General features: G+C 49.6%; 2 protein-coding genes, 1 long non-coding RNA gene and 1 other non-coding gene across 4 annotated transcripts; 1 reads left to right on the forward strand and 3 right to left on the reverse strand.

Annotated features, from left to right (window-relative positions):
- Positions 1 to 154: 154 nt before the first annotated feature.
- cwc25 (CWC25 spliceosome associated protein homolog) lies at positions 155 to 6,122 on the reverse strand. The gene is made up of 10 exons (XM_006638382.3): positions 6,012 to 6,122; positions 4,916 to 5,088; positions 4,139 to 4,375; positions 3,467 to 3,536; positions 3,237 to 3,358; positions 3,061 to 3,130; positions 2,508 to 2,626; positions 1,822 to 1,914; positions 1,578 to 1,739; positions 155 to 1,466 (listed from the first exon to the last, which is right to left on the reverse strand). The coding sequence occupies exons 1-10, from the start codon at positions 6,027 to 6,029 to the stop codon at positions 1,352 to 1,354; spliced, it is 1,179 nt and encodes a 392-aa protein (XP_006638445.2). The 5' UTR covers positions 6,030 to 6,122; the 3' UTR covers positions 155 to 1,351.
- LOC138225465 (uncharacterized) lies at positions 6,100 to 9,599 on the forward strand. Its single transcript, XR_011183900.1, has 3 exons — positions 6,100 to 6,710; positions 7,052 to 7,191; positions 9,160 to 9,599. It is a non-coding gene; the product is annotated as an uncharacterized lncRNA (long non-coding RNA).
- trnac-gca (transfer RNA cysteine (anticodon GCA)) lies at positions 8,290 to 8,361 on the reverse strand. Its single transcript has one exon. It is a non-coding gene; the product is annotated as a tRNA-Cys (tRNA).
- A 1,844-nt stretch (positions 9,600 to 11,443) lies between the features above and the next one.
- rpl23 (ribosomal protein L23) lies at positions 11,444 to 14,941 on the reverse strand. Its single transcript, XM_006638336.3, has 5 exons — positions 14,840 to 14,941; positions 13,981 to 14,064; positions 13,527 to 13,655; positions 12,225 to 12,338; positions 11,444 to 11,582 (listed from the first exon to the last, which is right to left on the reverse strand). Exons 1-5 carry the CDS (start codon positions 14,850 to 14,852, stop codon positions 11,500 to 11,502), a joined length of 423 nt encoding a protein of 140 aa, XP_006638399.1. The 5' UTR covers positions 14,853 to 14,941; the 3' UTR covers positions 11,444 to 11,499.
- Positions 14,942 to 24,936: the final 9,995 nt, after the last annotated feature.

Genomic DNA, 24,936 nt, shown 5'->3' on the forward strand with positions numbered 1-24,936 from the left:
GTACTCTAGAAACAGGTGAGCACTAAACCTTTAGGAGCAGGCAAGCATGTACATACTGAACATATGTGAAGTTTGTGTGAACTTTGCAACATGGACCATTCTCGACTTCAGCAAGAAGACTGCGTACTGCAAGAAGACATTAAGACAACTGACACAGGACATAACTAAAATTTAATCTTTAAAAGCAATATTCTTACATGGTGCTGTTTGCATTGTCTTACAGTAATGTTCCAGGAAAAAGAAAGACAGCTCTTGATTATAATACAACAACGCTTGAGACAACTGAAACAGTGAGAGGTCCACAGTCTGGAGGTGAGAAATTAAATTCTTAACACGCAGATGTACACATTTGAATAAACTCCCATGCATCTCTGAAAAAACCAAACCAAGGTCCAGAATAAATACTGCAAACAAAGCCGGCTTTGACAGTATTTGTATTAGTATCTCAGATTTGTAAAAAAAAAAACTGTCCTGTATAAAATATATCAAAATGAATCTCAGGAGGAAATACGAGTCTTTTCTTCCCTGAATGAAGGAACACTCTGTCCAGAATCACAAAGCCGCCCTCCTGCTCTTCTGCTCAAACTGACTCGCAGAGATACCTGCAGAGACAAGCTGCCAATCTAACAAGCAAAATGCTCTGGAAGCCTGACATTGTCCCAGAGGACACAGCAGCCTGAAAGTTGGGGACGAGGAGTGAGCTGTGGAGACGGACCTGTTGTTTTTCTGCAACACTTACAGAATTTAGCATTGAGCAGGAAAGAGCCCTATCTGTCCACAAGGTTCAATTTGACTTTCTGGAAAAAATAATGGATTCCTCAATTTAAGAAACAATTAACCAAACTAGACTGTTAGTTATAACCAAGAGACACTGATCTGAATCTGCAGGCATTTCCTTTTGAACACTGTTCTCCGTGACTCCGGTCCCTTGAGTGTCAGGTACAACACCAGCACACAGGCTGTTAAACCACACACTCACTGGGTTGGGCTTTGCTATCACATACAGTAAAAGTATCTATTACTTTATCTTATCTTGTTCTGTAACATTACAGCTGGAGGTACCAAAAACCGTGGATTGTAATCTCAGCGGTATTCAGCAAAACCCTTCTGATCTGTGCCGCGTTCAGGTGTCAGAAAGCCTGCTGCAGGTCTGCCTCCATGCTGCTAGACACCATGAACAGGCAGGACAGAATGCAGGCTGACGGACTGGACAGTGCTGCCTGCTGGCTGCTCCCAACACGCTATCAGGACACGGCAGTGGGGAACACAGGGACCCGGGATACCATATCTACTCCGAAACCTGAGACGCGTCTCTCCCCGTCGCGCTCACGCCGTCCCTTGCTTCCCTCCGCTACCTCTTCATGAAGTTCCTCTCCAGCGCCGCAGGAGTCCTCTGCAGGGAGTAGATGTTTCTCTTCACCCGGTCCTCCAGAGAGGAGGTGGAGGCGCTCTGCAGCTTCATGTCTCTGTGTCGGAGCGAGGCGGGAGGAAAGAGCAGGAGTGAGAGCCCTGCAGGGAGTCGGGGAGCCCCCCGCCCCAGCCAGCACGGCGGCGGCGGCGGCGGCGGCGTGACTCACCGGATGAACTTGTCGTCTCGGCCGCACTGCGCCTCCCGGGCCTTCTCTTGCTCCTCCTCCTCGCGGTACCGCTCCACGTTGCCAGCCCGCTCCTCGTCCCGCCAGCGGGCGAAGTCCATCATCTCGCGCCGCCTCCTCTCCAGCTCCTCGGCCGACAGCCGCCTGGGGCGGACAGGAACAGGGGGCTCAGAGGCAGCCGAGGCCGAGCGCAGCCGGCCCCGCGCCGCGGGAGACGCTCACTTACTTGGTGTGGCTGGAGCCATGCTGCCGGTGAGCACGGTGCCGGGGGGGCGGGGGGCTCTGGCCCCGGTGCTTCTGCTCCCTGTCGCCGCGGGCACTGCAGGCAGGGGGGAAAAACGCTCAGGTTCAGCACCTGATAGCAGCGCACACATCCACCGTCCAACAGGCAGTGGTCCAGCAAGCAGATGTTCTGTTAAAATTCTCAACTACTGTTTTATTTCACCAAGTTTACCAAAAAGACAGTCATAGTCATAGGCAGCAGCCATATCACCCTGCAGCTCACAGCTGGCAGCCCACTGGAGCTCAGCAGGCGTGAGCCTGGTCAGTACCTGGATGGGAAAAATTAAGGCTGCTGCTGGAAGAGGTGTTAGTTGGGCCAGCAGGAGGCGCTCGCCCTGCGGTCCATGTGGGTCCTAATACCCCAGTATAGTGACGGGGACACTATACTGTAAACAGGGGCAGTCCTTTGGATGAGACGTAAAACCGAGGTCCTGACTCTCTTTGGTCATTAAAAAAATCCCAGTGCGTTTCTCGAAAACAGTAGGGGTGTAACCCGGGTGTCCTGGCCAAATTTCTGTAAGCAATTATTAATTATTATTATTATAATTACTATATAAAACCCTGACAAAAAAAGTTTGGAAGTGCTTTCTAAAGTTGTGCAGGCGGGGGCAGGAGAGGGCGACAGCTCACTGCGTGCCGTGGCTGGAGCTCCTGTGTGGCGAGCGGCTCGGACCCTGGAGCCCTGACCGCCCTGCAGCTGCTTCCTGGTCCGGAGACGCTGCACGCTGGCGACTCCTGCTGGCCGGCAACTGTAGGAGCACAAGATTCAACAGTAGAAAAAAAGTCAATCAAGCGGACAATTAATCAAAGCCTGAGAATCCGGCTTGCAGTTGTAGGTGTACGGTACATAAAGAAATTCAGAGACTGTATGGAAGAATTAATTTAATCTCTCCAGGGCCACAGTTTCCTCATTCAAGGAACTCAGTTGCTTAATTGATTGCTTACCTATACATGTTGCCAGGTCAGGGTGACCTACAATTTCAGGGGATTGATTCAGGGGACTGGGGCTCTCCAGCACCAGGGAAGGAGACCCCTGCCTTCAAATATTTATGTGATATAAGACGGAATTTAATATGTAAACCCTGTGACTCAGCTGAATATTAAAATAAGGGGATCCGAAGACTTGGTTAGTGAACTGAAGGTGCAGGGGAACCTTCTGTGGAAGCGTGATGGCAGCACTCACCTGAAGGCCGTACCCAGGCAGGCGAGGCAGTGAGGAGGGCGGGGAGGGGCTGGTACTTCTCCGTCGAGACCTGAAAGACAGATATGGGTTCATCACTACTCTGCAAGGACAGGCCACAGGAGAGACAGAGGGACAGGCACACAGAGAGGCACAGGCAGGCTGGGTCGTAGCCACACCTGGATGGCTGCTCCTCGTCACTACTGGAGTCCTCCTCGCTCGAGCTATGCCGGCGATGCTTCTTGTGCTTCTTCTTTTTCTTATCCTTCTTCTTTTTCTTCTTCTCCAGGTTTTTCTGCAGCTGTTGGGGAGAGACAGCAGTGGTGAAGGACAGCTAAAACCAAGCAATCTGAACTGAGAGCTGCAGATGGCTGGAGCGAGAGACGGGGGTGTGTGCAGAGACTCTTACCATCTCCTTGATCTTCTTCATCTTGACAGGGTTGGTCAGCACCTCTCTCTTTCTGTCCTCTTCCCGTTTACTGAAAAAAAAGTTCACAACTGAAACAGCAGAACTGGAAGAGGTAAAATTTAAAAACTGGAGAAGCTGGAGCTGAAGCCGTCTCCATCTTGTCACCTGCAGCCCCTGCAAGGCGTCAGACTGAAGAAGAGACGCTTGGCTGAAATGGGCCGTGTCCAGCTCTGTGCTGGTAAACGGGACAGATGTGTGAAACTCACAGTCATTTACAATTTTCTTAAGGACATTCAGGCTCTCTTGCCTGTTAGTTCAGCCTCTCATTACTCTGCCTACACAACCAGCAGGGTCTTACACTCTGCTCAAGAAGCTTTTAGTATCCCCTTCTTATGAGTACAAGCATCTCTGGCCACACACGTCCAGTCTCGTTATTCCACAGCTCTGGAACTCACCCCCCTCCCATCTGAGAAACGGAAACTCTTTTATAGTCTTTAAGTCTAGACTAAAGACTCATCTGTTCAGCCAGGCTTTGAAATAGTATTTCCTGTTTTCCCCTTTCCCACATTGATCTGCACATTTCTCTTCAATGTGGTTTCTGTCCCTGCTGTGTTTCTTTCAGTTTATGCTTCCCTGCCGTCCTCAGTCCACAGCCTCAGCTCTCAGGCTCACCGGATGAGGAAGAGGGGGTCCTCACGGATCTTCGCAGCAATGTCGTGGGCGTTGGCGGCAGAGGGGGGGTTGAAGATGGAGCCGGGCAGCAGACCCGTCTGGGCAGAGGGGCCGCTGTCGGGCTCCTCGTACTGCTGGGTGATCTGCTTGTCGATGGGGCGGCCCAGCAGGTACTCATCACGGGACACCTGGCCCCCAGGCCCCTGGTACATCCAGTCCAGCCGGTCATCCTTCTTCCTGTGGGACAGGCGCGCCCGTTTAGGACAGCAGGCGCCACGCGGGTGCATGAAGCCAAGAGGCAGGGGAGCAGGCGAGGGAGGAAGAGAAACAGAGGGAGACGGAGGGGGACAGGTGAGGCACTGGGGGGAAGCAAACGGCCAGGAGAGGGGGGCGTATAACATTGACCTGTTTTTGAACTGAACAGTAAACTGTCTGCTACATCTGGCTTTCCCGTTTACAACCGTTTCTGTGCAATATATGCCACGGAGTTGTGCAATACATTTATATTTATACTTATATTGTGCAATACAACTTTTTGTGTACTGTTCTGGTTTGTTCTTTGTGTGTCCTGGACTATGAGTAACTCTTTCAGTGCTCCCCTCACTGTACTGATTGTATTGTATTGTATTATTATTATTGTATCATTCGTTACACTGTGGCTGTGTTGTCTGTGTTAAGCTGCTGTTGCACTGCAATTTCCCTCACGGGATCAATAAAGTGTCTATCTATAAGACCAGAGGGACAGAGCGACAGTAAACCAGGGCTGCAGGTCCTCACTTGACAGCACCCGTCTCCTCCGCGTAGCGCTGGATCTCCTCCCTCGCCCTCTCCTCCCGCAGCTCCTTCTGCAGCTCCTCGATCTTCTTGCGCTCGGCCTCATGGCGCTGCTCCGCCTTCCACACGCGCTCGATGTTCTTCAGAGTCTGGGGGTGCCAGCTCTTCTTCAGGTTCTGTCACAGGGAGGGAGGGCTTATTTTAAAGGTTTCATTTACTACACACATGCACTCGTGTCACATCAATGAAGACAGAGTGGAGCAGGGGAAGCAACAGAGATCCTGGTGCCCCCAGATGCTCCCTGTGATGACAAATCAGTCATCACCTGTGTCGCCATGGGAACCGACCCCAGCAGGTCTTTCCCCAGTATGACATCACTTCATCACTGTTTACCTACATGTACCCAAGAAGTGAGGCTCTCTATTTGGGAAAAAGCATTTGTTATTAAGACCACTTTATTGGCCGTATACAATTTCTTGCATTAGGAATTTTGTCTTTTTCGCAGACCCCAGCTTGCTCTCCATGAGACACACAGACAGGGAGAGAAGCTGGGGGTCAGAGTGCAGGGTCAGCCATTTATACGACGCCCCTGGAGCAGTTGGGGTTAAGGGCCTTGCTCAGGGGCCCAACGGAGTAGGATTCCTCTGCCGGCCGCGGGATACGAACCGGCAACCTTCCAGCCACAGGCGCAGATCCATAGCCACAGAGCCACCACACCGCCCATGTATATTTTATTAACTGTTCAATAAAATCTGGATAGTTACTACGACTACTGGGTAACCACCCCCGATTAACCCTGTGACAGGTGTCGACAGCAGCTCAGGATGCGCCCTCCAGCTCCAGACCTCACGGATAACACCGCTCGGTGAGCACAGCTACACACTGGGCTCCGTCTTCCAGCGCCAGTTTGCGGACATACTATACTCGCGAAGAAAGGCTTCTCTTCTGTTCGAGTGGGAAACCGCTCGAAACGGCACCAGAATCACTAGGCCCAGGCTCGGGTCTCCCGAACATCGCGCACTCGTCACTGCCGGAAAAACCAATTATCTGCTTAACAGACAACAACTTCCCCGTAGTAAATAAATCGCAGAAACCCTACCAGATCGCCCCCTCCCATGCCGACAGGGATGCTTGTCTTAGCCCAGAAGAAAAGTTCAGGCCTCTTCTGTTATTTTCCTGTTGTCGACGCCGAGCCGGAAATTCGTTTGAATGACGTCATCCAGCGCAGGGGAAGAGGAGGGGCGCTGCGCAAGTGGTATTCTACAAACTACACCGTGCGCAATTAACGCACATGTGTTCGCAAACTCCTAGAAGTTATTTTACAGTGCGATGTGTATTACAATCAGCCCAGTCACACAGACGCATTTTTAAAGGCACGCGGCAACAGGACGGGAATTTAAGTCATGAAAAATCTGAGAGCAAATGAAATGTTGAAGGAAAACGGAAGAGAAACGGTGAATCAAATGTTATAGAATGAAAAAATAACTTTTAAGACGTATTTTTATTATTCACGAAAATGTCAAGTTTACATCTTATTACAAAACAAAAACCAGCCCGATCTCATTAGGAACATTGACCCAAGAACTGGACATCGTTTGTCGAGCAGACAGATGCAGTATCCATCCATATTCCTCCTCCGCGCTCATGTGCGTTGCTTTACTTGTCTTTTTCCAATTTAAGAGAAAACATTGAAACCACTCCTGTCTCACTGTGTTCCTGGGATTATGGAACAGGATGTTGCTGCTTGTATTATTGGGGACATTGCACAGTATCACCATGAATGAAGCGCTATATAAGTGTAAGCAATTATTATTATTATTATTATTATTATTATTATTATTATGAATGGGACAGAGACTTGCTCGTTATGATTTTATTGTTGCATATTTGTAAATACGGCAGAAATATGTGGCGTCATGCCGGAACATTTCTTCATCACTAGTTTCTGTGTAAAAGACGTGTTTGGCTGCAGAACCGGCGGCGGTGAGAGCTGTTAAAGATGCAGGAGACACTGGAGTTTCACCTGGACGGTCGGGTTTTCTCCTTCTTTGCTCTTTTTCTCCGTATTGAAGTGGATTAGGTGATGATGATAATAATAACTTACACTTATATAGCACTTTTCTGGACACTCCACTCAAGGCGCTTTACAGGTAATGGGATCCCCTCCACCACCACCAGCGTGCAGCCCCACCTGGACACCACACACCAGCTCTCAGTGGGGAGGAGAGCAGAGTGATGAAGCCAGTTCAGAGATGGGGATTATTAGGAGGCCATGACTGGTAAGAACCAACGGGAAATTTGGCCAGGACACCAGGGTTACACCCCTACTCTTTTCGAGAAACGCACTGGGATTTCTAGTGACCACAGAGAGTCAGGACCTCGGTTTTACGTCTCATCCGAAAGACGGCGCCTTTTTACAGTATAGTGTCCCCGTCACTATACTGGGGCATTAGGACCCACACAGAGTGCAGGGTGAGCGCCCCCTGCTGGCCCCACTAACATCTCTTCCAGCAGCAACCTTAGTTTTCGCCAGGAGGTCTCCGATCCAGGTACTGACCAGGCTCACACCTGTTGAGCATCAGTGGGCTGCCGGCTGTGGATTGCAGCGTGACACGGCTACTGCCGATAAAGCAGATTCCCACCTGGTCTTCGAGAGATACGGTATCTGTGCAGTTATCATTACCCGGGGGCGAGGGGAGGGCAATAAAACAATTATTAAACACAAATTTTTTACCTTTACAATCCACTTGCGTGCAATATGTTTTAAAATGTGTTATAAATGTGCAATAGAGTGATGTGCAATGTTTTTTTTTCTGCATTATATTCAAATGGACAGAAGTGTTGTGTGTCCACAAACAAATTCCCTTAGAAGACAATAAATCTGATCTTATTCTGCCTTATTCTGCCTCTTGTGTCCTGGTATCGCCTGTTGAAAAAGGTGACAGACACAGAGAGCACGTCATACCTCACAGCCTCTGTTTTTCCCAGATACAGTACACACCACAGTGTTGTTCATTCTTTATTTTGTTGCCCTAAATACTGGTCATGGTATTGCATGTTTTGTTGATTTTAGAGAAGGGGGTCACCTGGTTCCGGCCCAGCGATGAAACGCTCAGCCCCTGAGCTGTATCTCCGAGCCCTTTCAGTCCGGGGAGTTCCTTGCTCCTCCAAGCTTAATTATTGATATTATTGCAACTTGCTTTCCTTTTTGCATTTTTAGTATTTTTTAAATGTCTTCGCTTGTTTAAATAATCTAAGTTTTCAACACTGTTTCCACGTAATCACACGCGTTAACGTGAATCTCAGGATAATTTGGAATTGGGTCCTACAATGCAGACTCGCTCCTGAAGACCCATTGCTGACTGAAAAAAAAATGAAGGGGGCACTCGGATTTGAACCGAGGACCTCTTGATCTGCAGTCAAATGCTCTACCACTGAGCTATACCCCCGGACAACGCATGCTGTGCCGACGTGCCTTAAATCAACACTGCTCTGTTTGCCGGCTGCAACCTGGGCAGACACCTATGCCGTTACTATAGCAACCCTGCAGTCTCCTCGAGCCGGCGCGCCGGCTGCTGTGGGTCGGTAAGAAGTGTCGTCACTCCGGCACGACAGGACTCCCCAAACTCTCCAACACCAATTAATCTATTGTGAAGATTTTTTTTTTTCACGCAGAGGTGTATTTACGGGCATCGCGATTGCAATGCATTCAGTCACAACGTTGCTGTCAAGGAGAGGCAACCAGCATGGAAGACTTTGTTGGATTCACCGGTTTGAAGGGAATTGGTCCAGGATCAGGGGGCAGGATCATAGCTCCCGGGGAAACACTGAGTTTCTCCTCCTTATTGCTTCATTAAAAACTGCAGTAATAGTTTTTTTCAACTGCATCACTTTCTCCAAGTCTGTAGGAGCAGAGCTGCCACCAAACCACAGGCACTTCATAAAAGCCACACATCCGCTGCTGGGAAGCTATTCCGAAGGCACACACACAGGGGGAATTCCCTCCAGGTTACTCAGCCAACATCACATGAAAGAAAATCCTTGGGCAGAACATGCAAACTCCACACAGAAGGAGCCCAAGAGCCAAGAGCAGTGAGACGCCAACACTTCATCAACACGGACTGATGAAAATTACTGTGACTCCTTGCATTCAATGTGCCGTCACACACTTCATGTATAAGTTAAAGAATGTAAATGAAAACACAGAACTCCAGTGAATTGTTCTTAATTCTCTCTCCCCTCTGCAGCACTGGGCTACACAGACTCGTCCCCATGGCCAGGGGCTGCAGTCAGTGCAGGGGGAATGATGTCACCTTGCCAAAGCTGGGCAGTCTCTGCCTGCTGGAGGGTGGGCGTGTTGCCCTGATACCCCAATGCCCATCATACCCAGGCTGGAGCTTCACCTGTGTGCCACCAGACCACTGAGGCTGCTCACCTGCAGCCCAGAGTGACCTGAACAGTCAACACCATGACACTGGTCAGGGCTCTGGGCTTCTCTGGGGTGGTAGGAGTGTCTAAGTCTATTTTGTAATTGTAGAAGGTCTCTAGTTGTAGAAGGTCTCGTACTGCACTGTACTTACCATGCAATGCCTCAATGTACAAAATTAAATTAACAGAAACACAATCTTACAAACACTGATAAGTTGACTAGTGTACCTCTGTGATATTTCCATAAATAAATGAAAAAAAAAACTACATTCAAAATGTGAGGTAAGACCGTATTTAGAAAAAAGGATGATAAAATTGAAAAACTGTTAGAAAACCATGAACAGCGCCATTCACGTTCTAGAAAGCCTCCAATTAGCACATTTGAAGGGCGATAGCTGTGATGCAGTTTTTATCTGTAAGGGCTTTCGGAGGTAAGCAGCCTGCGGGGGCTGTACAAGCCCGCGTGGGGGTGACGGTGCTGGATGACGTCACTGTTATTTCAGTGAGAAGTGCTGCAGCCCCTCACTGCCTTCTCAAGCCGAGTGCAGCCTGTGACACAGTCACGCAACAGGTCACATTAAGCGAAAGGCTTCTGAGGCGTAACCTGGATAAGACTAGCGAGTTTTAAACTTAAAAAAAAAACACTGTACTCATATTCTTCCTTAAACAAGAAGTTAGAAAAAAAGTCTGAACTAGATTTTAGGTAATAGACAGTTTCACTTCGCTGGACAGCTGGGATGAGGGATGAAGCCCCAAGTGCATCAGTCAGACTCTGGAAAGACAAGAGCTGATCAACAGCCATTACTCACTCGGATTATTGCTCTTATAGAGGACCCTGGTGTTCTGTAAGACACATACACGTCCATGAGCTCATAATAATGGCAAATGGTTGCCTTCCGCTGCAAATTTAAACTTTATATATGAAAAAGACAAAGGAACAAGTAAAGGTTTACTCCATGCTGAAACGTGAAGAAAGAAACAAATGTTTCGGCTGTAGAGCTTTCTCCGGGCTGCTCACAAGCCAGTATGGACACTTGGGATCCAGAACTTGTCCACTCACACTGCCCTCGCGTGGCAGGGAGCTTCCTCAGCAGCTCTACCACCTGCAGGTCATTGGGGCTCAGCAGTGTGAGCCTGGTCAGCACCTGGAGGAGAGACTCCTGGGAAACCTGAGGTTCCTGCTGGAAGAGGTTTTAGTGGGGCCAGGATGGGGTGCTCACTTGGTGGTCTGTGTGGGTCCTAATGCCCCAGTATAGCAACAGGGACCCTATTGTAAGAAGGCGCCATCCTTTGTATGAGACAAAACCAAGGTCCTGAGTCTGTAGTCAATAAAAATCCCAGGGGGTTTCTTGAAAAGAGTAGGGGTGTTACCCCAGCATCCTGGCCAAATTCTCCCCTGGCCTTCTTATAATCCCCAACTCTGAACTGACTTCAGCACTCTGCCTTCCTCCTGGTGTGTAGGGAGAGTACTGTCACATCATCCAGGTGGAGCTACACACTAGTGGTGATGGAGGGGATCCCCATTACCTGGAAAGGGCTATCTAAGTGTAAGGAATTTTTACTTTCATCCTTGATGGGGCTCAAGAAACAGCACAAGGTGTGGAGGTCCCAGACACTCCTGTGTCCAAATGCCCTCAAACCCTGGATTCACTGTGCCTTGGCTCAGCCCGAAGACCCTCTCGTGTGCAGAGCACCAGCTCGGCCTGATCACCTCACGAGACTGCAGGACAGGCAGGCCCAGAGGGTTGGGATGCTCATTTCAGGAAAACAGAGTTTGAAGGAAGGAGACCAAGCCCAGGAGGAGCAGAACAGGACAGCATCTCCATGGACCAGCTGTCTGGAATCCCTCCTTCCAGCCCTGTGGAACTAACCTGGTGTGGATTCAAGCAGCAGTCCACCAAGCTCCCACCTGCACCTTCACAGTAATAAACCATTCTCATGGACACAGCCTGGAGAGCAGCAGCACGTCAGACTCGGCACTGAAAACCAGGTCAGTTGTTAAGGAAAGTCCACACCTAAAATCAACATTCACATGACCCTGTCAGCTGTGAGTGAGAGAACGGGGAGGAGGTGTCCCCCAGAACAGACCAGACAGCAGGAGTCTTTGGGCAAAACCACTTTTTTTATTGAGTTTGTACAAACAGGGGCAGACGGGGGTGTCAGGCGATGCTGCCGGCGTTGGAGGCGATTCTGGGCCACAGGTCCGCACACTCCTTTGCCACTGGGCCAGTGATGGCAGAGCCTGAGAGACAGGAGAGAGTTGATTCAGAACCCGGCACACAGGCCAGGCTGCAGGGTCACCTGCTAGAGACGCCGATATACACACAGGAGCTCTACCCATCCGAGACTGTGCATAACATGGCGCCCAAACAGCTGTCCTGGAGTTAACTCAGCGGATCAGCAACTCATCAGTAGATTAAAAAACAGGGAGTCAACAGGCTCACAGACACCTTGGCATGAGGGAACAGACAGGTAAACCACTCCAGACACGACAACGCCCCCCAAACCCCTGGCTGTAACAGTGCATCTAGAGGAGGGGACACCCCGTCACAGGGGCGGCAGGGCAGGAACACGAAAACACAAACGGCGCAAACGAGAGGCTGTCCGGTGGACAATATCCAATCAAGCAAAGGATGCTGGAAAGACCAAAGGAGGTTTGACAGCTCGTGTCAATCACCCTGCGAGGGGCTGTCCCAGCGGCTGGCGAGTGTCCCGTCGCGGATTGAGAATCTGCAGCACACGCAGCTGCCCTCTCACCCAACAGCGACGCACTTCCTGTGCCCTTCCACGACAGCTCACCCCGCCACTGCACACCAGGCGGGGCAAGTGCTTTAAGAAGGGCAGGCGGGGGGGGGGGGTGGCGCGCGCAGGACCGGCGACTCACCTTTCATCTCTCCTTTGTTGTTGACGATGACCCCCGCGTTGTCCTCGAAGTACAGGAACACCCCATCTTTCCTCCGGTAGGACTTCCGCTGCCGTATCACCACTGCAGGATGCACTGCAACGAGCCGCAGAGGGAGGTCAGCGCACACCGCAAAGTCAACACGTCAGCGCGCGATCGCCATCCGGTGGCGGAGCCCAGGCGCGCAGCAGCAGTGGCGCCTGGGGCACCGGACTCAGCCTCCACTGGCTGAAGCAGCTGGGAGCCTAGCAGGATCCCTCTGAAGGGGGAGGTGTCAGATCAACACACTAACACCACAGGTACCACAAACTGGACGCTCTGCTATCCAGCGAAATTAGTGCGACAGTATGCGTGTACAGAAGGGAGGCGGCAGACTAGGGCCACTTCCAGGAACAAGCTGGGACAGCTGGACATCCACTGTCCGCAAACATCCCTGCAGTCTGGTGTCTGATCCCTTTGTACACATAACCCCCCTGTGACCACATGTACACAGTTGTGTTAATTGCTTTTAGTCAGCCTAAAAACTGCAGCCCCAAATATGTAATAACATAGTAGAACTGCCACCACTGGAATCTCTATGATCACGTAGCTGATACAGTAGGCATGTGTGCAGCATCAGCTACCTGATAGCAGCTCTCCAGGGGGAAGAGAATATGAATACATTTCTACAAATAATCTAACTCAAGAAGATCATCAACATATTTAAATAAGGAGGACTCAAGTGGTCAGACCCAACACCCTACAGCTAGGAAAACACTGTTCCTGACTGGCGCACACTATTCAGAGGCTCCACAGGCCCATGGATCACATTGGCATGAACAGGCACACTACAGAACCATCACCTTTCAGCAGTCTTCCACCGAGCAGCAACAGCTCTGGAACCCATCCTGTAAACTAGCAGCACTGTGCACATCTCAAGACAATGAGAAACTCTCCCGGTATTCCCAAGAAGCTAAACACTATCCAGCCTTATGTGCATCTGTGAGCTGCACACGGCTCTTGCTTACACATTTCAGCAGCCTAAAGTTCTACATGAAGACTTGCCCATTACCAGAGGTTAACCTCGGTAGGTCTGTTCTTCTTGGGTTTAAATATGGGAACCAGAAAGGGACTGATAATGTTTAGAATCCACCCAAATCGAAACTGAAATAATTACTAGAATACGCACAGATTACAAACCCAGCAAGAAACGCAACCAGTCTCGTCTCCTGGCTGTAACTGGAAGCTGCCCCCAGACCGAGAGAGAGGCAGCCTTCGCCTGTGCCGAGCCCCAGCCGCACTCACCCTTTTTCCTGAGCTCCGGCTTGCCCTTCTTCACCGTGGCCATGACCATGTCGCCCACACCGGCAGCGGGCAGCCGGTTCAGGCGCCCCTTGATGCCCTTCACAGAGATGATGTACAGGTTCTTGGCACCTGGAACAGACAGCGGGGCGGACAGTGAGCCGACAGCTCCGCGCTGGAAATCTGAGCCGGATTGTCCATCTCATGCTACGCGGAGAGGAGGGGGACAAGGGTGTCAGGAGAGAAGCTGAGTTTCAAGCCGGCAAGTGTCGCGCCGTGGATTGAGGACGAACAGCACGTTGCTGCCACCTCACCCATCAGCGGCGCTCTTCATCTCCCCTCCCTCGACAGCTCGCCGCGCCACTGCGCGCAGGCCAGGCGAGCGCTTTCGGGAGGGCTCGTCCCCGGTCAATCCCCAGCGAGCAGGACCCACACGGCTCGGTTCGGCACGGCTCACCTGTGTTGTCGGCGCAGTTGATGACGGCGCCCACCGGGAGGCCCAGCGAGATGCGGAACTTCGCGCCGGATGAACCACCGCGTCCTGCGGGACAGAGGCAGCAGAAGAAAGAGACTCGTTAACCTGAGGCACCAGGACCGGCCCGGCCCGCAGGTTCTACACGCGATCCTGCAAGAGCTTTCCACCTTCCGTTCTCAGCCGCTGAGCAGTGCAGCACTTCAGCTCCTGTCTGTACAGCCAGCACATCAGGAACGACACTACACGTTTGGACTTCAGCGCGTCTGCCTCTACAGTCCCGACTGCTCTACAGCACAGCAAGGCGAAGACGCGTCCTTCGTCATTTTAACCCACAAAACCGGCTGTAAAAAGAGGAGCGGGGCAGGAGCTCTCCGCCAGGCCGGCTCTGGGCCCGGAGCTCGGCCATCAGCCGCACGGAGCGCCAGCGAGCTCCTCCTCGGCTCCGGTGTTACTGCGCTCCCGGGGCTGCGGCTCAGGCCCGCGGACAGAGACAGTCCTTCGCACCGCAGCCCGTCTGCGGACACTCCGGACCCGCATGCGGTCACACTCGGACCCCAGTCCCAGCGCACGGCTACTCCCACAGCTGGGACCCGAGCGATAGCTCGGGACAAAACCACAACATTTCAGCCGGAGGCCCAACATGGCTTCTCCCGAGTGTCACGACTGCCTGGCTCTGGCAATCAATTTTTTATTTGTCTCATTACAGATACACGTAAAATACCAAGCGGCTGTGAACAGTTAATTAATCTCTTTATTAAACCTAATGACTGTGAAACACCAAATACCCCAGGAATTAAGGATGACTTCGGATTTCTCATTCTCAGTCTCAGCGATCTCTTACCTCTCTTAGACATTTTGGTTCAGGGAAAGAGGGAGGAGCTTCCAACCCTGCTGGGATATATCGCCAGGGTTTGGCCTCAGACCCCGGTCATGTGACATGGGAACAGTTCCGGTTTGTCCCCCACACGTGTTGAAGCAAACAATTTGCGTCACGCCACAGTCACGTGAAGAGGGATAACGTATTATTAACTCAAATGAGGTTATAGTATCATTATTAAATAAAATATTGATTTTAAATGCTTAGTTATATTTTTACTTAATTCCATTTTCTTTCTTCCACATCCACTAAATATTTGTAACATATAAAGCAGTTTTATATGACCAGTGTTATGGTAATTTCCAATTCTGTTTTCGAAAGAATAATAATTTACGTTTCATTTTAAACTTTTCAAAAGATTTAACGATAAAAACCTATGATCCCGAAATGCAGGCGTGGAAATTAGAATTAAGTTTACAAAGCGCTATGAGAAATCTGTCAACGCATCAACAAATAAATTCCTAACTCGCTATCTGTAAAGATGTGCATTAAGAGACAGAAATAGCCCTGTTCTACAAATGCGTAGCTCAAGCAGCCCTGTTCTCCCAAACCTTTCTGTGAGATTAATTATTTTTCTATTGATAACCTCCTCATGATGTGAAAACGTCAGAAATGTAATACTGAATTTTCACCATCAGGTAGCGCCTAGCAGGACAGACGCGGTTGCTTCCTTAGTTAAAAAAGACTGACGTCTGTCGGCCAACTGGGAAATTACCTGGAATATATAAGAAATATTGCAGATTAAATTATATATATAGTACGAGAAGTGGTACATAAAACATTTAAAGAAAACATTACGGAATAGACCGAGCAGCTTCGCGACTTTACGTCCAACTTTATTCTTGCAGTAGCGACAAGTGGCCAGCAGGTGGGGGAGTTGCGCCACTAGTGCGCTTAATAATGAAAGTCTGGATAAGCTGCCGTCAAACCTAAGGCAGGAGGAGGGCGCTGCGCCGAGGGAAGGTTGCTGGAGGAAGGGATTTGGTTTGTAGCTGTCAACTGGCTGTGACCTGCATGGACAGCCAGTCTGGAGATGGAGAGGAGAGGAGGAGCAGTATCATTTCACAGATACCAGAATAGCCACAGTCACAACACAATTAAGAGACACAGCCCATATTAGGCTCATCAGTCTGATATTCTAATGAGTAATGCTGACTGGCAGCCGCCCACAGTGCCTACACAGCAGCAGGAGGCCTGTCATTACCGCAGGCTGATTACGGTGCTCGATGCCGATTGGCAAAGGTGCCAGGATGAGAAGCAGGGTAAGCCAGCCCTGTCAGTGCTCCAGCAGCACGTTGCCCCTGTGCCAGCCTGTCTCTGGCAGCAGCCCTCCAAGCTGGCGAGGGGGGTCAGACTCTGCTGGCAGTCTGGGTCCTGCAGTGCCAGTGCTGTGGCCAGCACAGCAATCGCAGCGCCTGAACGTTTAGTCCAACTCATGAACAGTATATCCACTGCTTGAATTTGCGTTAGAAAAGGGATACTTCTGCCAAATGTCCGGTCTTCTTCAGAGACCTCTCTGTACCATATGAGAGAAGATCTCTCTGCTGACGTCCTCTTGCACACCCCCAGGTGCCCCCCGCTGCGGCTCTCCGGAGGGCTGTGGCCCTGCGGCACCCCTGGCAGCAGGGAAACGCCAGCCTGGCGCTCTGGTGCTTGAGAACCACAGCCCTGCAGACGTCCCCTCCTCACCTGCCACCCCCGGCTGGAGAAGCAGAAAGGCTTCAGCTGTTTCAATTAAACCAGCAAGTAGTTAAATTAGGAAATAAAGACCTCTGCAGACCTCCCTCACCTGGTTCTGCACATCTATTTCCTGGACAAGAACTGTTCCTGTACTAAAAAAAAAACAGTCATTTTGAGTATTTAACCCTTTCAACTGAGATCTTAGGCACTTTCTCTTTGCTTAATAGACTGGGGTTATTTTGCACATTTTTTTCCATCAAAACATACTCATAGATTGAGCTGAATTAATGGCGCAGTTATGGTCAGGGTTATGGCTGGCCAGCCTCTCCTCTCCGACACCATGGGGCTCCGTGTACTCCAGGGCAGCGACCAGACTGTCTGTCTGCCCTGAGGAATCCCTGACATCCTCACTGCCCGCTCCACCCCGCACCCTGCTCTTTCATCTTCATCTGAAACTCCTGACGGTCTCAAAACATCCTGTTTGCCTCCAGACAGGCTGCAACCTGTCAGCTCCCCAACCCCCCCAATTCAGGCAACGGCATCAACACTCATGCAAATGCTGCAGAGAAGCACCCTGCTCACACTCCTTCCCTCAGAAGTGGCATCAGGAGGAAAACAACAGCAGGAAGCAGCATCAGTGTGTGGCCCTGCAGCAAGACAGTGACAGTGTGTGGCCCTGCAGCAAGACAGCGTCAGTGTGATTGAGGAATGAGCTCGGCAGCGAAGGGCCCTGAGCTCCCCTCCCCTTGTTTACGGTCCCTGCAGTCACCTGAAATCTCCAAACCTCCTTTAAGAACTAATTCATTTATATCATTAAAAAGAATTGCAGGAATATCAACAGTTTAAATATAAAGTCGACAGCTTTGAAAGCATGCTTTTTTTCCCAGTTTTCACATTTAAAGTCAGACTTTGATTCTGAAATTCTCTGATCAGTGTGGGTCCAGCTCTCTGTTTTTGTCATTTTTGTTGATTACTTGGATCTTGTTTCCTGGGCTGTGCAGTGATGTGAAGCGACCTGTCTGTTTTCACAGGATAAAAAACAAACTGTCCTTTTAATTCCTTTCCTCAATCACCAGCAGGTCTCTCCGGTCTTCTGGGCTGCTGAAGAACAGGCACTGGCGGTTAGATACACAGCAGGGGCTTCGACATGGTTTTGCTCCAGTACAAAGTTTCCCATCCTGTTTCCTGAATGTGACTGTAAAGAGTTTAAATGTGCACATTCAGAAAGAGGCAGGACTTAGGGGAAGGAGACATTTTTTTTTCTTTAGGTAAGTTTAATAGTTTTCTCTGTGGTTATAGAACTGTGACCAGCCTTTAAAAAGCCCCTGCTACGTTGAATGTGAATTGGGCGTGAAGAGAGAAGAGTGACCCCTGCAGGGCAGGAGCAGAGATGCACGCCTGACAGAAGTGAGTACAAAGAGGAGCAGAACCTTGAAAGACAGGAGCCGTGAAACTGCACGCCTGCTGTGCAGGGGCCTGGGGTTGGGCACCTGGAGTCCCTGGCTCTTTAAAAAGTCCCGCAGGTAAAACTGGGCTGCACATGGGCTTGTGCTGCTAAGCCAGAATAAACCTGGGTTCACGCAGACAGGTGCTGAATGAAGGGATCAGAGCTGGTCTATCCGAGACTTCCCCACCTCAGCAGCAGCCTCTGTCTTCGGAAAACACTGTCTCAGTTCAAAGATTAGTTGCTGTACTTCACCTGCTCTTAAGGTATGCTTTCATATGGCTGCCTGGTGCCAAAAACACAGTATCAGCCCACTTATCTTGCAGGCGGGGGAAGGGGGGGGCTGTGAGGCTCAGGTAAGTTCCCTGCTGGAGCCTGAGTGCAGGGGCTCGTCTCTGCCTGCGCTGGGAGGGGGGCGGCTCCTTCATTCATGGCTGTTTCTTGTCTTAATGGAGGCAGGCGTGACGTCCGCGGAGAGCAGAGCCCGTTTTCCCATGAAAACCTGTCGGCACAAACATGTCAGGCTGCTGCTCACATGAACAAAATCACCTCAAACACGTCTTCAGGCAGCAGGCTAGGGCTGGGGGCGTCGGCTCCGGCTGCACGTGACCCAGCCACACAGGGGCCTGATTCAACCAGCCGACTCCGCCGCACTGTTCATCCTCTTAGTGACAAACACATCCCCTTCAAAGGTTAATGTCTCTGCTCAACACAGTAAAAACAGAGTAAAGCCCAGAGGAATCATGGTAAAAACACAGGGAGCAGGGTATATAATGTGAGAAACTATGGCAAAGCAAAGTAAACGTTTTGGTATGAAACCGATACACCTAATGGAAAACTGCAGAAACACCCAATCAGTTTGCTTGGATAATTATCACAGGTCAGCACAACAAATCCCTCTGCAAGAAAAGGGGAACATTCGAATTGCCTGAGACTCTCAGATTCGCAGTTTTATATTTAGTCTTTGGGTGGTTCCTCTCATGCTGCATGGAGTTTCTGTGGTTTTCCACTCAGGACAGAAAAGAGCACCTGAGTCAGGTGTGCTGTGACCAGGCCCCCAGAGGGCTGCGCCCTCTCCCCTAATCTCTTAATGACACAACAGGCAGGAAGAGGAAATTAAATGCCTGACTGGAGCTCAAGGAAGAAGCTCGGCTGCTAAGGACAGGGTGTGGGTGAGGAGGATTCGTCTAATGAGGGGTCTGTCCTCTGAAAAACAGCCTCACAGCACAGGCCGAGCCAACAGCGCACAGGAGCCACACAGCAGCTGGTCTGGGTTTGTCCCGGTTTTTGTCAGGGGTGACTTTAATGCCCCTCCCAGGGTCTGTAAAATAAAATCTATTTAGAAGTCAAAAGAAATGACATTTTTCCTTTTTGTTTCAATTTTTGGTTGAAGAACAGAATAGTGCAATGAGGTATGTTTCTAAAATGAGCCCCCCCCCAGACATTCTGAGGTCATTGTCTAAGGCGTTGGCTGTTTAGAGTTGAGCCCCAATCCTGCTTGGTCACCATCCAGGCGACAGCATCTAGTCAGATGTGAAGGTGAGACCTGAACCTTAGCAATATCTCCGTAGTAAATCTGCACTGCATTTTGCAATTTGCCCAGCAGTGAGTATTGTCTATACTTTCCAACCTCTTATATTACATGCATGACATAGTTTAGGATTAGGGTATGTGTGTAGTTTTGGTTTAAGAAGCATGTACAGATTCCCCAGTAGTCATGGACAGTCCTAGATCAGTTGAACAGCAGGCTCTGTAAACACAAAAAAGTAAGATAGCAGGGCCTGTTTTTCTGCACCTGGGCTGCAGAATCCCTGTGTTTAATGGCAGAATTTCACAACAAGTTTGCATCCCTCAACACTTCATTACTCAGACTAGACAACCAAATACACACCCCTGCTGAACAGGCAGTCACAGGTGTAGTACTGGGCTCATACACACACAGACACCAGAGTGCTGAATTGTGTGTAAGTGGGCTCAGTGCACTGGTAATGGTGCAGGGGTGACATCGCCCCCCTGAAGCCCAGAGAGTGCCAAAATGTCCTGCAGCTGGAGACCCTGTCACTGCAGTCTGGGTGTGGTGCCGTGCTGCTCTGAGCACCTGAGCCACATGAGAGGCCCAGCAGAGCTGCGCCTGTCCCGTACTGTATATTAGGTTCAAACATGCCCCTGTCGGCACCAGCAGGCCCCCTGGCCGAGAGACTCCTGAGCAGTCCAAGGGCACATCCTCGTAGACCTCAAAAACAGCTCCTGGGTGATTTCTGCTCTCGATTCAGTGCTGCGTTTTTTCCTGAGCTCATGCCAAATTCCTGTGCGACTTCCACGAATCTGAAACGGAAGAGTCGAGCAATTAAGGACTGTGTAGGAATGCACTGTGCGATCTGGATTCCCGCCTGCGCCAGTACTGACAGGCGGCGAGGGGAGACGCTCCAATGGGGCAGCGGCCCGCAGTCTAGCTGTCCGCAGGGCTGGACAGAGGGGTCCCGACTGAAGCACAGCAGCATGCGGCAGAGCTCTTCCTTCCACGCTCGTTAGGACAGCGCCAGAGCCTGCTAATCGCTCTGTTATAGAGTGTCTGTCGCCCTGAGGCGCTGTCGCTGTGGGGAGGTCGCCATGGCAACGTACATGCTCAGGGGTCGCACACAAGTTCTGACAACCAGCTGATCTGAACGCTGAGCGCCAGGGATCAAGTTAGAGTTAAAATGAGAGATCATGTCAATATGAAAATAGTAACTTCAGAACAGCAGCCATTCTCAGCCAGTCTAGCCTGGGTGGCAGTTACTAGCTAATTAATCTGCGGGTCTCATCAAGCTGTTTACTGAGTGAAACCAGGGTAACAGCCTCAATAACAAGGCCGGGTAGCATGTTCCACACTCCCACAACACTTTGTGTAAAGTAGTGCTTCCTGTTTTCCTCTTACTTTCCACTTGTTTCAGTTTTCTCTGATTTGTGTGTCATTGTCCAATCTGAAAGAGTCCACTGGAATGTATTTGCCCTTGTCTTTGGACAAGGATTTTGAATTCTTGATTTAGATTTTCTCAGTCTCTCAGAGTAGGAGATTCTGACAGACATCAGGTTCTACTTCTCTGGACTGTTCAGCATCCTTTTTTGTTGTACAGGGGACAAAATCTTACATAGTATTCCAAACAAAATTTTACTAGTTGATTGTTCAAGAGTTTAGATGTAAAATCCCTTGAATCCCTCTCTTTGCCCAGTCCTGAATGGTCTAAGACTTTCTGAATTTCCCTTGCCACGTACCTAGTGTTGGATAATCTGAAGCTGGCGAGTAAATCAAATGCATTAAGACGACTGCTGAGCAGTGCAGTGAGACTTCAGGTCACACCTCACCAGTGTGTCTGGAGCTACAGGCTTCTCTAATGATCAGATAGCTTTCTTGCCTTCCAGCAAGATCCCCCTTTGTCTTTTGGAAACAAGGAGCTTCGCAAATTTTGCAATTAGGTTTGAGCAACCATTTGATTAAGAGTCCTTGGATCGTAATTTTAGGACAGCTTAGAATGTCTGTCAAGCACATTCTAGGCAATTACTTCGCCCGAAAAAATAAACAAAGAGAAATTATTTCACATAAACCCTCCCATCCCCCAGCACTCTCACACAAGATGACGTTGCTAGCAACCGAGTAATTTGTTGTACATTTCTATGGAAAGAAACTGTAGCATGAGAACATAAAGCATTATAATGAGCGTCTTACGACACAGCCAGCTGTCTGTGTGAGAGAGTGACATTTTTTTTTCCTATTAAGGCCTCCCTTTAATCCTGCTCTAATGCGGGCTGACGCGATTGCGCCTGTTAAAATCTCCACTCCGAAATTACTGCACAGCCAGAATCCTGAATTCCAGCTGCACTGCGCTCTCTAACTTTTTAAGCCCCAGTCTCCCAGGAGCTTGTGTCTTAATGCTCTAAATTTGTTTCAAGAACCTTCTCTCCCATTCACAGCGGAGGAGCGAAACTCATCTGTTGAGCCCCTGCCTGACTGCTAGACTGCTCAGGCCGCGTGCCCGAACTTCAAGCTATGTTAAAAAAAACGCATTTATTTTCTAACCAGTTTTACGTTGTTTGGTCTCTCGCAAGTGATGTGTCATCCCCCTAGTAATTATTTTGCTGCATTCTCTGTTGATTTCCTGCGAGTGTTAACATGTTTCTCAGATGATGCAGAGGCACTATGGGAACTAATTAAGCCACTTAACTTCTCACCCTCTCCTTCATCAGGAGATAACGTGGGAGACAGAAGTTTCTATTCAGCGTTTTACCGACCAGGAATGCCACAGAGGAAAATCCCTGTGCAGGAGCTCTGCTCCAAAGACGATCTGCACTTTCATCAGGTACTGCTTGCTACCGGATCGCGCTGGGTGCTGGGATCAAGGTAAATAATGCTTTGTGGTTATCCAGTGCACTAGGAAGTCCTCATTTAGAATATTGCTCACAGTTTCAGTCACCAAGTCACAAGAAAGACATCTCTGCCCTGAAATCAATTCAGAAAGAGCAACCAGCATCAAGGGGTCCCATCCTATACTGACAGGCTTAAATAATTCAACCTTTTCAGTCCTGATATAAGTATTCAAAAACCCCAAAGGAACTGACAAAGCCAACAAAGTGGACTTCTTGAAAATCATCAGTAAAACATAAAACAGAAGACAGAAGTGGAAGCCACATGGAAATGTACTAAAAGCTGAGAACAGAATGGGCACTACTGTAGGAGTAGGGTGGTAGGAGTGTGGAATAAACTGCCCAGCCGTATTATTGAAGCAGATACCCTGGCCTCTTTCAAAGATGACTGGGTGTGATCCTGGGATCAGTCACACCCTTGGAAAAAACAAAATATCTTGATGTTCTGAAGGGCTTACCCCCTTTGTAATTGTTTTTATTTTCATTCCGTGGCCTGCAGGGGTAACACATTCCGTTTTTGTGTTATTTCTATGATTCTTTCCAAGGATTGAAAGATGTACACGGAAACTTACAAACTATCCTGACATGACTGATCTTAAACACAATACTTTGCAAAGCCAAGAGTGAGATGCTCATTCAGGCCTACAGCATAGTATCAGCACAGTGCAGTCCAGCACAATACAGTACAGGATCAATACAGTACAGCACGTACAGCACAGTACAGCACAGTACAGCACAGCACAGTACAGCACACATGGAGATGGTGGGGAGGAGAGCTGCAGGATGCCGGGAAACAAGGACTCAGTCCTGCTAGGCGTCCCGGGAGCACAGACACTCGCCCTGAGCCCCACAACTGCAAATCAAAGGGCAGGAAGCCGGAGGGATTACTGATAGGAAACAGATGGGCTCCACAAGAGGAAAATCTGGATTAAAACAGAAGAAGCAGAGTGGCAAGACTCCAGACCTTCAGAGAGCATGCTGGGCTGCTTGTGTGTGAGTGTGGGAAGGTGGGTGAAGAGCCTAACCCAAACGTTCACGGCCACTCACACAGACACCCACTCCCCCTCGACGTCCGGGGGGATCTGAGACAGGCGCTGTTTCCGCATTAGAGGAGGGGTAAACACAGGACTAGAACACAGGAAGAGACGCAGACAGGAGGAGGAGTTTTAAAAAGGAGCTTTGCTTGTTTGATTGTTAGCGTCTGATTGATCACAGGATCATGAGAAGAGTGGAAGGGTCTCAAGCGACAGGAAGTTGCATAATGTAAATAGACAGCAGGAAGCATAGCTGCTTCTCAGATAGAAGGTTACCTGGGCCCAGCTTGCACCTGGGCACGATCCCTGCATCTGGGCATGACTCCTGCACCTGGGCATGACTCCTACATCTGGGCACGATCCCTGCACCTGGGCACGATCCCTGCATCTGGGCACGATCCCTGCACCTGGGCATGACTCCTGCATCTGGGCATGATCTCTGCACCTGGGCATGACTCCTGCACCTGGGCACAATCTCTGCACCCGGGTTGACTGTTTTAAATCATCTCCCTCTAGATTTAATTGATCCAAGTGTCCAATAATTTTCAGTTAAAAATTGCAATTCTATTTTGATAAAATAATATATTTGAATGCATATATATTGAAAAAGGTATCCAGCTTGTCTAAAAGGTATCTCATTGGCAAGTATTGCATTTCACAAAGGGTCAGAAAATCTACATTTATCTGAAATATTTTAAATGAACTGATTGCTTTACAATATCTGAACAATAATACTAAGGGAAAGCCGAAGTTAAGCCTTGTGGTTTTTATATAGTAAGCAAGAGTAAGAATACCAAAAAGCAAGATGAAAAAATGATGGCCTGCTGATTGACACAAACTAAGAGATGTATTGCTCAGTGGCCTGCTGCCGAGCTCACAAGCACCGCCCTGCTGACAGGGAACCAGCTGAATCTCAGTTCACGATGACACTGTGCCCTCGCTTTGCGCTGGCACAGGTTTTGCCACGCTCTCACTTTGCCTCACAGAAACAAGCCTTCTCGCAGCTCAGCTATGCGCAGGTGGTTTGCTCGTGTCTAACACTGTGACTGTGAGTTCAGCCATTCGCTGCCCAACAAGCACCATGTCTTCTCCTTCTGCTGTCGAGATGGTTACTCTCTTACATAATAATAATGTTGCTTTATTAGCCCTATACAATTTCTTGCATTAGGAATTAATCTTTTCACATACCCCAGCTTGCTCTCCATGAGACAGACACGGAGAGAAGCTGGGGGTCAGAGCGCAGGGTCAGCCATTTATACAGCACCCCTGGAGCAGCTAGGGTTAAGGGCCTTGCTCAGGGGCCCACCAGAGTAGGATTCCTCTGCCAACTGCAGGATTTTAACAGGCAACCTTCCAGTCACAAGCACAGATCCTTAGCCACATAGCCACCACTCCATATACATTCTTGATATGGTTTGTAGCTCTTTTCTATTTCCACAAAGGTTTTATTTCCATTTGCCATTAGTATCCGTAAGCAGAAACGTATCAGTTACCGTTTTGGA

This window comes from Lepisosteus oculatus, chromosome 28 (genome assembly GCF_040954835.1).
Source record: "Lepisosteus oculatus isolate fLepOcu1 chromosome 28, fLepOcu1.hap2, whole genome shotgun sequence".
NCBI lineage: Eukaryota > Metazoa > Chordata > Actinopteri > Semionotiformes > Lepisosteidae > Lepisosteus > Lepisosteus oculatus.

What these genes read in the sequence shown, in the direction of transcription:
- cwc25 (XM_006638382.3), bottom strand. An exon ending in GAGGAGACGGGTGCTGTCAA is followed by an intron (nt 4,376 to 4,915) that starts GTGAGGACCTGC and finishes CCTGTCCCACAG; the next exon opens with GAAGAAGGATGACCGGCTGG. An exon ending in TGAAGAAGATCAAGGAGATG is followed by an intron (nt 3,359 to 3,466) that starts GTAAGAGTCTCT and finishes TCTCCCCAACAG; the next exon opens with CTGCAGAAAAACCTGGAGAA.
- rpl23 (XM_006638336.3), bottom strand. An exon ending in GCCGGAGCTCAGGAAAAAGG is followed by an intron (nt 12,339 to 13,526) that starts GTGAGTGCGGCT and finishes GGCTCGTTGCAG; the next exon opens with TGCATCCTGCAGTGGTGATA. An exon ending in CAACAAAGGAGAGATGAAAG is followed by an intron (nt 11,583 to 12,224) that starts GTGAGTCGCCGG and finishes CCTGTCTCTCAG; the next exon opens with GCTCTGCCATCACTGGCCCA.